This window comes from Ursus maritimus, unplaced genomic scaffold (genome assembly GCF_017311325.1).
Source record: "Ursus maritimus isolate PB19 unplaced genomic scaffold, ASM1731132v1 scaffold_18, whole genome shotgun sequence".
Taxonomy (NCBI): Eukaryota; Metazoa; Chordata; class Mammalia; order Carnivora; family Ursidae; genus Ursus; species Ursus maritimus.
Window position 1 is genome coordinate 22,930,634 of NW_024424230.1, and position 15,005 is coordinate 22,945,638.

The 15,005-nt window shown below is 37.7% G+C and overlaps 1 protein-coding gene across 4 annotated transcripts in view; it reads right to left on the reverse strand.

Moving 5' to 3' along the window:
* Positions 1 to 1,758: 1,758 nt before the first annotated feature.
* Positions 1,759 to 15,005, reverse strand: part of SMAD4 (SMAD family member 4) — a 99,976-nt gene continuing 86,729 nt past the window's right edge. For 3 of the 4 annotated variants that reach the window (XM_008692161.2, XM_040632498.1, XM_008692169.2), the window contains exons 11-12: positions 9,824 to 9,962; positions 1,759 to 8,338 (exon numbers count right to left, since the gene is read on the reverse strand). In XM_008692161.2, coding sequence (XP_008690383.2) covers positions 8,127 to 8,338; positions 9,824 to 9,962 — 351 coding nt within the window. In that variant the 3' untranslated portion in view covers positions 1,759 to 8,126. Of the gene's footprint in view, positions 8,339 to 9,187; positions 9,301 to 9,823; positions 9,963 to 15,005 lie in introns of all 4 variants that reach the window. The other variant, XR_005835393.1, reaches the window with a different exon arrangement.

Sequence of the window (15,005 nt, forward strand, 5' to 3'; positions counted from 1 at the left end):
ACTTGGAAAGCATATGCATTTGGGGGTGTTGTTGGGTGGCTTCCGTATCTTTGACGATTTTACATCTAGTTTTTTGTTTAATTGTTTAAGATGTTGAAGTTCCCAACTACAGCTGTGGATGTTCATTTCTTCAGTTCTATCACTTTTTGCTTCACACATTTTGCAGTTCTGTGGTTTGGTGTACACATAGTAAGGATTACTATATCTTCTTGATGGGTTGGTCTTATCATTATATAATGTCCCTTTGTCTCTGCTTTGTTGTTATTGTTTTTGCTCTGAAATCTGATATTAACATAGCCACTACTGCTTTTTTTACCTGATATATATCTTCCATAGTTTTTCTTTCAGCTTGCCCATATGACTATATTATTGAGGTGTGTTCCCTGTGGACAGTTATAGTTGGATCATGTTTCTTAATCCAACTTGCCAATAACTGTCTTTTAATTGGTATATTTAGACCATTTACACTTAATGTAATTATTGATATGTTAAAGCTTAAGTCTGCCATTTTATTTTCTGCTTGTTTTTTTCCTGCCTCATTGTAAGTTACTTGAGTTTTTGTAATTCCATTTTTACCTATCTATAGTATTTGAGTGTCTCTATATAGCTTTTTTAGTAGTTTCAAATATTCTCTATATATTTAGAACTACCATAGGCAGTGTTATAATTTTTGCTTCAGCAATCAAATATAAATTTAGAAAACTCAAGATGAAAAGGAAAGCCTACTGTATTTGTATTTATGCTTACCATGTTTTTTCTTTCTTCCATTTTCTCTTGTCATTTCCTTTCTGTTTAGAGAACTTCCTTTAGCCATTCTCTTAGGATACATCTGCTGGAGAAAAATTCTCTGGTCTTCTGAACCCATTCTGTCCATCTGTCTGAGACCAAGTGGTGGCTCAACAGAACTACATCAAAATATAGAAGTGGGTGCCATCCCCAAAGTATGGCCAGAACCAAAAATAATTACTCTTTCAGAATAGAAAAGGCACTGCAATTTACCACAGTGAGATGATGGGGGTAGGAAGGGTTTGAAGGGGATTTGGAGTTTTGAGGATACCATTTGTGGGAGTTTTGATGAGGCAGGACATTAATAAAGCATAAAGAATTAGAGGTCAAGAACAAAGGGCAGAGATGAATACATACAACTGCCCTTTATCCTTAAGTGCTTCATAAAGAAATGTTTTTATTTCCCCAAAGAATGCCAAGCCACTACCCCTTTCAAGTTCTAGCCTAAAATAAAATACTGTAAACTTTAGGTCAGGTGAGAACAAGCCTCTCAGCCTAATAAATACCTCTGGAACTCAGGTCAGCAAGATCAGAAAGAAAAAACTGATTTGGTCATGCAACTTATAAAGCATGGCCAGAGTCACCTTACCTGACCTCATCCCCCCTACCTCAATTCTCCATTCAGAGAAGAGGGAGCTAGAAGGCTAATAGCCTTAATTCTTACATGGGCAATGGCAGGGTCTCCAATTTTCAATGTCTGTCTCTCTTTAAGCATCTTGGTTCTTATAATCCTTTAGTATCCATCTCTTCTCCAACCACCATCTCTCTACCCTGTCTTCCTTTTAGAAATGAGAAAAGAAAGGGGACTGTTCTTCCATGGTCATATCTCAAATGCTGTATTTTCCATTTCAGTGGTCACAAAGCAGTGAAGGAAACTGTTGTCCTCAAGTCTGAGAATTCTCTAAGTGATTAGGAACTCTTTCCAGATTCAAGACATCCACAAGCTTAAGAAAAAGAATGAGCACATAATGATTTAATTGGCTTTCTCTTTTAATCAAAAACATACTTTGTTACAGAGTTCTCAGGAAAGGTTCAACTATTTTTTAGCCACAGACTTCAACCAGGCAAAAGTATACAGAAAGCCACAAAGGAACTACCGGAGCTTTAGCTGACCAGTTTTCCCAAAAGCAGAAGCTAAGTGTGGCTCTTCTCTGGGTTTTGGCATAGCTGCATTATGCTGATTTTAGGGGAGGAGACAGAATTGGGAAATACCACCACCAAATCGGTCCCCAACCCCCCAGTCACTTCCTCCAAATGGTTCTACAGCCCACCAGGTTTGCATCATCTACAAGCATTCATGCTGTTCCCTTAGGTCACATGCCCAAGGCATTGGCCAGAACCCCATACTTGGAGGAAGTTTCTCAACTCTGTTTAGCCTTTTAACCAATCCAAGCCCATGAGTCCTTCTATCAATGACAAGCAGCCATGGCAACAGCAGTTGGTTTCATTCCTTCCTCTCCAGCTAGCACAGAGCTGGTCTCTACCAGGACTCCCCAACCCCCCCGCCTTGACCCACTCCCAAGGAAAGATCTCAAGGTCCTTGAAAAAGCCAAGTTCATTAATTATACTTATCTAAGAATAGGCTGGAAAAGTACTCTGAAAGAACGCTCCACCCAAAAGTCTTCTAATCAAAATGGACCTAAAAAGAGCCAAGAATAAAGTGAATGATCACCACTGGTATTGTTTTCTTCTATCATATGAACCATTTTAACTAATGCGATTCAGAGGAATTTCCCTGTTTTGAACATGAAAGAGATGAGAAACCAAAGACCAGAAGTAATGACCTATAATATCATTAGGCATTTACAGTAAGTTTTCAATTCATTTTAGTCGGAAAAAAAATTACCAGCACACAGCACTTAAGAGGATGGTGTCACACACATACCTACCCAAAAGGTGGAATGCCATGACTCAAAAAGAGCCTTAAGAAACCTTTAATAGAGATGATGGGAAAATAAAATGAAGGTTTTTTCCCCTCCTCTCAGTTTGTTTTTTTGTTTTTTAAGTATTTATTGCAGCCCCCAAGATGGTGCTAGGCCTTTGGTTAAATTTAAGTCTCAAGGACATATTATGTAACTTCTTGTCCATAGGAGAATAGTAATAAAATATCAAGCCTAATCTCATTTGAATAACATGGAAATAAGTAAAAAGCCCCCTCAAACAGCAGAGCCAAAGTAAGGAAGAAATCAAAACCTGCTGCAAGGTAGGCAAGGTCACTTAAATTTCAGAGCTGGAAGAACACATCTAATCCAACTCCGTCATTTTACAGATGAGGCAACTGAGGCCCAGATAAGGTAAATGACCTGCCCAAGGTCACACATCAGATTAGTGGCAGAGTGCAATGCAAGCCAGAGCGTACCTGGTGCCAACCCAGAGCCACTAGTTTCAGGATGAACAAGAACACGGGCTCTGAGATCTACTGAGAAAACTATCCACATCAATAGAGAGAAATGATTGTCTCCACCTCGGTCCTTCCTATGAGAGAGAGAGAGAGAGGAAGGAGAGAGGAACGAAGGAAGGAAGGGAGGGAGAGAGGGAGGAAGGAAGAAGGGAGGGAGGGAGGGAGGAATAGGTTCATTCATTCATTCAAGTCTGATGTTAAAATCCCTGAAAACATCCGCAATTACTTTAGCTATTCCTTGGGGCAGGATATCAGACCCTCAATTCTCATAAAGGCACCTATAGGTCAAAAATATCTGTAGAGGAGGAAAGCCAGAAGATAGGGCTCAAAGGGGATGTCCAAGCAAACAAAAATAACCCTCTCACTTCCCAAGTTTATTTTTTGTTGTTGTTTGGGTTTTTTTGCTGGTATCCTCTAGGCAACAGTACTGCTCTGACTACTGAAGCTAATTTAGTGAGTCTTATGACCCCAGTTTTTGTATGAGCAGCACTGAGGTGGAAGCAACAAAACCTTTCAAAATCTTTCAAAGGGGGAAAATATGAATATGACCCACTTCTCCCTACCTCAACTACCTGAAACTCAGCAAAGAATCAGGAAACATTCTAAGCAGTCAAACCGATGTCAGACACCAAAGCACTGAAGGCCTTTTCAATACTTTACAGGAAAGTTTCTTGGGACCTGTCCCAGTTTCTCCTTGTGTTTTAAAGGTAGTTCTAATAAGTCTAGTTATCTGGTTTTCTTGCCCAAGCAGTTGGAAAAATGAATCAGAAAGGAAGAAACTCCTAAGGGGAGGTACACACAAAGTGGTCTGTCAGAAGGGGAGAATACTGGAGGGTATGTGTGTAAAAAAAAAGTAAACATTCGAAACCATAGCAGTCTACGACCATTTAGTTTATCAAGCCAAAACCTTAGCAGCCCCAGACACCTACAAAGACAGTTAGGCACAAAAGAAACATGCCTCGTATGTTCTCTGATATACATATTAAATAACTCTATCTGAAAAAAAAATGGCTAAAATAAAAAAGGTTTACTGCTTAAATAAGGCAAGTCTGAATAATGCAGAAAATTCCATTCCACAGTGACAGCAGATAAACAAGATACACAACGCAGCAGCACTGGGACAGGTGCTAGGGACAAGACCGAGCCAAGGATGCTTCTATGAATGCAACCACTAACCATATACATCCTTCCTGATACATCTTAGGAGAAATTAGCTAGTTGTCAGAAAAAAAAAAAAAAAGGAAAGCCTTGCACAAGAGTCTCAGAGCCCATCTTCTATAATCTTTGCAAAGAAGAATTTAAGCAACTATTTACAAAGAGCTACCTGCGATAATATGAGGTCAGCCTTTAGAAAGAAAAGAAAAAAATTAAGCCATTTCTTTCCCTCTAAACCCTTCTCAGAGAGTTACTGTAAAGACCAAGTGAAATAGTGTAATGAAGAGCTTTGAAAACTGAAAAAAAAAAAAAGGATTTCTTCATGTTATTATTGTCTGCTAGTCTTAGCCCAGCCCCATCTATTAAAAGTTGTTAGGTGATTTTACAGGTAATTGCTTTCACATACTCATTTACCTCAATAACCTAAAATCCATCATCTTCCCAATCTGCTATCATAAAATAAAATGCCAGTAAAATGACTTAACGATGAAGGGAGCAAACTATAGAAAACTATCAACAAAAAGGATTTTGCCCTGTACTCAGAATAAACCTGCTGCTTCCAAAAGGCTCTAAAAAAGATCTGAACTAATCTAATTTTGCATAATAGATAGTAACTATTAACCAGTTACCACCAAACCAGGAATAGAAATATTTCACCTCCATAGATGCATAAGGAGCACCATGGGAAAATGTAAAATTTCCCTTCTCCAGATGGGCATAGTCAAAAAGATAACTGTAATAAACTTTTAAAGTAAGATGTCTATCATCTGGAAGAGAGAGCATTTTATTTTGCCTTCAAAATTTCTATTACAAATATCCCCCTTTACACCGCACCCTTCCCCACAAAAATGGATTTTTAACTTTGAAATACAACACAGCTAATATGTCTTCAGTTTACTGGGATAATTCGAGTATGGTAATCCTTAAGCTAACCACCCAGCCTGTAAACCTATGATGATTACAGGAGGAATGGGATAGGAGACCTACTTAGTGGGTAGGTCGATACAAATGAGCCGTGCTTCTAGAAAAACAAGATTATATGGCAGTGATTTATTATCATTATCTTTGTATACCAGGGGTAGCATACTATAAAAAATGAGATAGGCTATATCCCATAAAACAATCTACTCCCTGGAAAATAAAGGCAACACCATTAAGGATTCCCTTTGATAACGCACTGAAAGGCACTGGACCAAAGTCGAATGGCCTCGTACTGGATTATAAAGGTACTTGGTTCAACTCTCACTCAGCTTTCAATGAAATTCAACATTTTGAGATATGAAATAGCTAGAGAAAATCTACCCAGAACCATATCTTCACAATAATCAGATTCTGAGAACTGCGGAAACTATCCTACCCTGAAGTAGCCATAAAATGTTAAACCTAGTGATTCTTGAGTCTTACTCATCAAAGATGACTACCTCTAAGAAATGGAAATACTGTTTAAAACTGTGTTCTCAAAAGCATGTGACTGACTCTAGGTACAAATATAAAGCAATTAATAACTAGAAGTATTCCTACGTACGGGTAGTAACATTATGGCTCTTAGCAGAAAGAAACCAAGACAGGTGGCTTGGCTTCAAAGATAGACTTCTTAGCAAATATTTTCCACATACTTTCCCCAGATGATTAAACATGAAACCTTCCTCAAAGGAGAAAAGGAGGCAATGGATGATATCATAGCATGCTAATGATCCTAATCAAATAATCTTAATTTTTAAAAATCTCTCCCTTCACTCCTATTCTTCATTCACAGTAAAATAGACCTAAAGTCAGCAACTTCTAGAGAATGAAGGTATCTTTTTTAAAAAATTTGCCACTAAAACTTAAAATCGCCAAACGTTTATAGATTAAAATTAGGTCTTCAACAAAAGTATCTGTAAGTACTCAAGAGTTCAAATGAGCCAGGAGAGAAATCATTTTAAAACAAAAGACACGTAGCTCGGATCAAGATCTATATTTACATCACAGCAATAAGCAAACTCAGTGGTTTCCAGAATGGTCTTATGAACAAGACCTTCTCTGAGCAGGGACGTAGACGACTTACCCATTTGAGTCGACAGAAGGATGACTATTATGCATAGTGTTTCTCAAATCTCAAACTTGCAACACACCTTAAAGAATCTTATTACACTTAAGAAGGCCTTCCAAGCAAAAAGTAAAAGCATCTGAAAGATAACCCTTGGTTCACACTATTTATCCTGTAGACAACCTATTTATCTTGTAGACAACCTATTTATCTTGTAGACAATCAGGCCTATTTTGCTACAGTAAAATAAGAGCTAAAAACAAAAACAACCAATGCTACACTTGATACATATGTCCATGGGGAAGTCCTGGCAGAGCTGAGGGAAACCAAAGCTGCCGGATAGTACTGGCTGCTGCCTGTCATTTAGTAGAAGGTGTCTTGCTTCTGAGGTTGAACTCAAAAGTGCAAAAGAAAACAAAACTTTAAAAATCAAACCTAGAATTCAACTTTGTATGTTGAGATTCGGTTTTATTTATGCTACTAGCTAAGTAAAAAGCATACATATTGTGTCTGTGGTACAGTCAATACATTTGCAACTTTTCTACGTAAATTCTCTATACAAAGTCACTGCCAATTGATATGATCATTGATGGCAAAGGGCTTAGAATAACCAAAAGGTATAAAAAAGTTTGCAGTCTTGCCCCAAGATACAAAAACTGAATTTTAAACAATGTCATAACATACATGATTTAAACAGTATACGAAAAAAAAGTCACACATCAAATCAAGTACAAAAATATCCAAACTACCTATTATGAACTGTAATGTTTCCATTATTCTGCACAGTATTTAACATAGAATTTAGCAGTTTCCAAAATACTCAGTTTAAGCATTGCCACCTTTGCAGAACAGTGAGATATTCGGTGGAGTGACACTGCTTTTAGTGTTTTTAAAAATACAAAACCTTCCCTTATGAATTCATGAAGGAAAGAAATTCCTTTTCTAGGCTTCTTAGTGACCAACCTTGTGCCTAGAAATATAGAAGAATACATCAACTGTAAAACAGGGCAAAAGATTATTTCTTGATAAATAGTTATTCAACAGGGATAACAAATATAATTTTAAATGGTATTTATTTGTGGGGTAACTGTAAGGAATTCTCAATATACACACAGATTAGTGTTTTGCCTTGGCAAAAATAAAATTGAAGTTGCAAGACCATCTGAATTGAAATCGTCTTCACTAGTTTAACTTGCAAAAAAATATTTTGGATAAAAGGTTATAATACATTACTATCTTATTTTTTAAACACAGAGTGAAGTTGCTCTTGGTAAAATTAACTCACCCAAATGGCACAATATTTGGAGTAAAGTATGTTCAACAATAACAACTCGCACACAAAATAACATAGGTGAATTAACTTTGAGAACTTCTCTCCTTAAAAATCAGTAATATTGAATTTATCCTGTAGAATAATACACGTATCAATGTTCTGCATATAAAAGGCTCTAAGACATTTTAAAGGGCTAAATTTTCCAGCACTGGAATGATTCCTTCATACGTAACTGGTGATGATTTAATGTGTTTTTCCTGATCTTCAAGCTCTGAGCCATGCCTGAAAAGTTCTAAATAGGAAAAAAAAAATTGTTTTAATCCAGTTTCTGTCTGCTAGGAGCAAGGCAGCAAACACACTTTTCAACCCTTTATGAAAAGATAAAGCAGAACAAAAGTGAAATATATCTTCAGATTATAAACAGGATTGTATTTTAGAGTCCACCATCCTGACAATGTTAAGGGCCCCAACAGTGAAAGACCTCAGTCTAAAGGCTGTGGGTCAGCAATAGGCATGGTGTGAAGCACTTCATCTAAGAGCTGGAGGGCCCGGTGTAAGTGAATCTCGATCCAGCAAGGCGTTTCTTTGATGCTCTGTCTTGGGTAATCCGGTCCCCAGCCTTTCACGAAACTCATCCTGAGTATGCACAAGCGACGAAGGTCATCAACGCCAATGCCGGCAGCCGCCGACAAACCTAGCGGAGAAGATTTGGAAGACGTCAGAGGGACACAGGCTGGTATCTTCCATCCTCCCTACACCTTATTAATAAAGTGACCAGCTTTCTTTACTTCATGCTCCCCAGCATACAACTTCTCTGTCAAAGTGCCAAGAAGTACGTGGAGATCTACACTTTATCAACAAGGACTGAAAACTTTTGGTTAAGACAATTTACATTCCACACGAGTCTTCTAGCTACCAGCATTTATAAAGTAAGTTACCACAATCCACCAACACCCCACCTATTTTTCTCTTTAGAAGGAGAGGTGAAGGGAAAAAAAACCACGACTTGTTTTTAAGAGGTAGCACATGTCCACAGGTTGGTTCTAAGAACCTTACTGTCTGTCTGAACAGCCTCGTTCAAAGTAAGACCTGGGTAACAGTGAGACAGTTAACAGTCCTGGTTCCACTAAGACTTCTCAGATGACCCAGAGGATGTCTGTCTCTCAATTTCACAATGTCAGAGATACCGTGCAATTACTCAATGGGGGCAGTAGAGAAGAATGAGAAATTTAATAACTGTTCTGGATTCTTTAGTAAAAGCATGTTTATAACATCAAAACTGGTGAATTAATGGTTTGGATGCTCAAATTTTTTAAAAAGTCAAATTCTTTAAATGAGTATGTCTAATCTACCTCTACACTGTAAACTCCTGAACATAAGTCACAAAGGAGATTCTGCAGCTAATTTTCCAGTCAGAACATACAGTCATGTAGTCAATCTCCACTCATCAATGTCACAGTGAATCTACGGGGAGGAGTCTGCATGTGCTGTAGAGAAACCTGCAGGGCCACTGCAGCTTTCTTAGCCAGTGTGATTTGCTTACCACACTGAAGAGGTTAAGAACAGGGGTTGAATGAATCACTAGTTATGCCTTCAGACGTGGAAGATGGGTGCCACGTGTTTCCATCATAAAAGTCTATAGTCAGGAGTTTAACTCTGCAGTAAAAAATTCCCCATCAGTGTGAAACCTGGCACACAGTTCAATTTTACCCTAAAATTAAAAAAAAGTCTACAAGTTATCAAAATACCACCCTCGCTTAGTTTTCTCTCCATGCTTAGCATACTTAAAAAAAACGTGGAGAGATACCTAATTCTGAAATTGAAATATGCTTTCCTTCTAGAATAAAGCCAAGCACGTCAGTGATTACAACCCACCCTTGCTGGTGAGGCAAGAATTAAAAGCATCAACAGAAAAAACGGGAGATTGATCAATATAATCCAACAATAACCCCCTTTCTCCTTTATCCCATATTCCCTTTTTGATACAAAAAGAATGAAAACGGGGTCCTAGACAAAGGGCAACTATTACAGAAGTTTTTTAAAGTTCAAAAATGTTATTATCCCAGTAAAAAAAAAAATTTAGTTTTCTATTATTGCCTAAAGTAACTAATCAACCGAGTGAATCAAGATAGAATGCCAACTACTACACTTTAAGACAAAAAACCAAAAGCATACTTACTGATGGCTGGAGCTATTCCACCTACTGATCCGGGGCCGGGGATGTTTCCCGCCACGGCTGCTGCCTGCGCGGCGGCTGCGGCCTGCGCGGTGGCCGCCTGCTGCTGCATCTGACGGTGACACTGACGCAAGTCAAAGACCTTGAAACAAACAGTTTAAGTTCAATGCTAGGAATCCATCAGAAACGATGCCACCACATATCAAAAATCAACGCACAATTTATGTAAAATTCATAGCTCCATGTCGCTCTAAGAAAAGAATTAATTTAAAAATCTAAGTTTTTATGTAGATTCTACTAGTGGTTAGAGAGAAGGGCACTGGAGGCTCAGCAGAAGGTGCATTTCACTATCAGGAGAGTTCTGGCTGCCACACGCCTCTACAGCCTTTGTCTAGTTCAGTGCGGGTCAGTCACTGTCCCTGTGAACGGCCCCCCATAACCGAATTGCTAAGACTGCTCTTTAGGCTGTATTGATGGTCTTGGTCACATGGCCAACTTGTTTATCATTCTAGCTATTTCGAGGAGTGTAATAAATGGCACTGTCACTATTTAAGAAAGCTTCTATATTTTTTAGAGATGTATACTTTAGTACATAGGAGCAAAATAACATGATTATCTAGGATTTGTTTTAAAATACTCAAGAAATAGGGGCACCTGGGTGGTTCAGTCGGTTAAACGTCCAACTCTTGGTTTCTGCTCGGGTCACGATCTCAGGGTTCTGAGATCAAGCCCCATGTTGGGCTCCATGATCAGTGTGGAGTCTGCCTGTCCCTCTCCCTCTGCTCCTCCCTGCACGGCCCCCACCCCCCGCTGTCTCATAAATAAAATTTTTTAAATACTTAAATACTTAAGAAAAAAGGATAGATCGAACAAATGTAAAATCTTAACAACTACTGAATCTCAGTGATGGGTACAAAGGATTTCATTAAACTAGTTTCTCTACTCTTCTGTATGTTGAAAAACGCTCATAATTTTAAAAAGTAGTTTAGCTTTGAATCCTATCACTAATATCTGCTAATTACATGGGCTAAGTTTCTTAACCTCTCTGGAGCCTCAATTTTCTTATCTATAAAATGGGAGTGCTAAGTGTACATGCTTTTTCAGAGTTGTGGTAAACTTAGCATAATACACAGTAAGCTGTCAATAAATGTTACCTAATATTTTGGTTTTGGCCTCCCCTGAACCATTTACCTTTCAGGACGAGTTAAGGAGTTCATAAGTAATTTCAGGGTTGTTTACCAGCCACACCAAGGGATGGTATACTGAGGAAGGGGTTGCAACTTTTATCCTTATCCTCACAAAAGTACTGACATGCTCTTTAAGTAAGCAACAAGTTATGAATGATAAATCATACCAAAAAACAACTTCCTAAAACAATGTATTTGCTTATATTTACTTTCTTAAAAAGCACTGAAAGGGGTTTCTGGGTGGCACAGTCAGTAAACTGTCCAACCTTTGCTTTTGGCTCAGGCTGTGATCTTGGGGTCGTGAGATGGAGCCCCGGTGTGAGGCTCCATGCTCAGTGGAGAGTCTGCTTGAGATTCTGTCTCCCTCTCCCTCTGCCCCTCCCACTCATGCTCTCTCTGTCTCTAAAAAAATAAATAAATAAATCTTTTTTTAAAAGCACTGAAAGATTAACAAGCAGAGTGGTCATCTACAGAAGCCGTGGGAAAGGAAACAAGGACAGAGTAGAAACAGGCTGCTCAATGCAAACTTTTTATACTATTTTAATTTTTGAACCATGTGACTATATTCCTTATTCAGAGAGTACATTAAATTTTTAAAAATCCTCTTAGTATGCACAAAACCCAATATGAACAAGCATAATTATCCTTGACCCCTCCCCCAAAAAAAGAAGAAGAAAAAAAAATCAAAGAATGCATAATATACTACTTTATCAGATAAACAACAAGTCTGGAACCCAAACCACTAATTTTCAGATGCCTTAAAAAAGAAATTCTGATTCTTTAATCATGGTATTTGGTATTAAGAAGAACACAGAACTCTCCTCTCTAAATTGCAAATTATATTTCTATTTACTTATTTCTCTATTCAACGTCAATCTTCTAGCATCAATGAAGGACAAAACTTAGACTATCTCCTTCTCTGAAGAAGTATGACTTTGTCAAATATATAGGTATTACCCAGCCAAACTATACTTCTAAAAGACTGCAGGATAGAAAGCATGAGAGTCAGGTCTGATAATCAGAAATCTCACAATGCCCAGAACAGGAACCACTATTTTTTCAAGATTTCCCAAGAGCCCATTAGATTCTGAATGTTTCCACTGGGCTATGACCTCTAAAAAGGCATTACCCCGCATAGCACAAAACAGGAACTCAAATATTTGAAAAGCCAAATCGTTCTAAAACCACTTTTTTTTAAAGAAGGAAATTAATAAACTTTATACTCTACAGCAGTTTTAGGTTCATGCTAAAACTGAGCAGAAAGTAAAGAGAGTTCTCTGTCCCCACTCAAGAACGTCCCCTGGCACAGTGATACATTTGTTATAATAATGAACCCATACGGACACATCATCACCCAAGGTCATAGTTTACATTAGGTTTCACTCTTGGTTTTATACATATATCCAACACTGTAGTACCGTAAACAGTAGTGTCAATGCCCTAAAGATCCTCTGTGCTCTGCCTATTTATCCTTCCCTCCTTGCTTATCCCTGGAAACCACTGATCTTACTGTCTCCAGAGTTTTGCCTTTCCCAGAATGTCACATAGTTGAAATCATACAGTATGTAGCCTTTTCAGACTGGCTTCACTGAGTAATATGCATATAAGGGTCTTGTATGTCTTTTCATGGCTTGGTAGCTCGTATCTTCTCCATGCTGAACAACTTTCCACTGTGTGGATGTACATAATTTATTTATCCATTCACCTACTGGAGAACATCTTGGTTGTTTCCAAATTTTGGTAATTATTGTCAATTAAAGCTGCTATAAACATCCTTGTGCAGGTTTCTGTGTAGACGTAAGTTTTTAATTTATTTGGGTAAATATCAAGGAATGTGATTATTGGTTGATATGGTAAGAGTATATGTTTAGCTATGTAAGAAGCTACCAACTGTATTCCAAAGTGGCTGTACCATTATGCATTCCCACCAACAATAAATCCAGCTCTCTGTTGCTCCACATCCTTGCCAGCATTTGGGCTGTCAGGGTTTTAGATTGGCCATTCTACTCAGTATATAAGGGTATGTCATTGTTCTAATTTGCAGTTCCCTAATAACATATGATGTCCAACATCTTTTTATATGCTTACTTGCTATCTGTGTATCTTCTTCAGTGAGGTATCTCTTCAGGTCTTTTGCATTTTTTAAATCAAATTGTTTTCTTATTGCTGAGTTTTAAAGTTTCCTATATTTTAGATAACAATCCTTTATTAGGTGTGTCTTTTGCAAATATTTTCTCCCAGTCTGTGACTTACATTATTTTCTTGACAGCTTTTCATAGTTTTTAATTTTAATGAAGTGCAGCCTATCAACTGTTTTTCATGGATTGTACCCTTGGTATCTTCTCTAAAGTCACTGCCCCACCCAAGGTCATCCAGGTTTTCTCCAACGTTCTCTTCTAGGAGTTTTCTAATTTTGTGTTTTACATTTGGGTCTTTACAACCACTTAAAAAAAATTGTTTTAACTATCATTAATGAAGTAGTACCTATATAATCTATCTGGGAACAGGGAATATAACTTACTTATAAATTCCTAGGGTTCAAATACGTTCTCAACATACCCCCAACTCCCCACCATGAATCATTAAAAATAACCAATAAATCTTCACACACAGATTCCTTACAATATGTTGTAAATAATCACAATTATGAATGTCTTAGCCTAAATCTATGCTAAACGCCAGCCATGCATTATTATAGGTAGCCACAAAAATAAAATTTCAAAATATTATGACTTTTACCTGCAGATGTAGAAATGATTCATTAAGCACCTCAGCAAATCCTTCCACAGTGGAAATTAAAGCATTCAAACCAGAAAACTTATAATTACTGGCTATACTGCTAAGTGAAACCTGGGGTGCTTCTCTATACTATGTCTGATCCATTAAACCATAATATTTTTATCTATTATACTGGATGGCAAAATTAACGCTATCATTGAAATGCAATCATCTTCCTTTCAGAATCTGACTGAGTTGTTAGTAAAGACAATTCAAAGGAACCAAAGGTTTAAATATCCTTTTGGGATCAGATCCAAAAGATAAATAGATAGACAGACAGATAGATAGATTTCTTCCTTTTTTTTTTTTTTTTTTTGTTAAAGATTTTATTTATTTATTTGAGAGAGAGGTAGAACATGAGAGGGAGAGGGATAAGCAGATTCCATACTGAGCCCAAAGCCCAACCATGGGGCTCGATCCCAGGACCCTGAGATCATGACCTGAGCTGAAGGCAGACACTTAACTAGGCCACCCAGGCACTTCCCAAAAGATATTTCTGATCACCATTCCTGACTTAATCATTTTCATTCATTTAAGCATGTTTCCTATGGTTACTCTCAATTAAGTTTATTACAAACCTATTACTGAACACAGGCGAGTGTCTTATAAAGCTCAATGTGAACATCTTCAAGACACTGCCTTTCAAACAGGACTCAAAATTTTGGCATTTTTCACATATAAGGCTTAATTACAGTACTCTCAGTTTAAATCAACACCAAGAACTGGTAACCCAGAAGGAGAAACAGATAACTGTGTTGGTATATTGGGCATCTGAACATAAGACTGCATTAAGAATCTGCTAAGTTACTGGACCTGGAGGTAAGAATCAAAATATATGGTAACTGAGAATCAACTTAAGCTGAGATTATAGTAACCTTCAACCTAGGCCACCTGTGGTTTAGAAGCATCCCCTAACACATATGTGTACAAAAACAAACCCAACTCAACAGCATCAGAAAAATGCAAATCAAAAACCACCACAATGAGACAACACCTCACACCATGATGGCTAACACCAAAAAGACATAATAACAAGTGTTGATGAGACTGTAGAGAAACTGAAACCTTCCCATACTGCTGATGAGAATGTAAAATGGTTAAGCCACTTTGGAAAACAGTCTGGCAGTCCCTCAAAATGCCACAATGTTACCTTATAATCCAGCAATTCCACTCCTAGGTATATATCCAGAAGAAATGAAGACATACATTCACATAGAAAC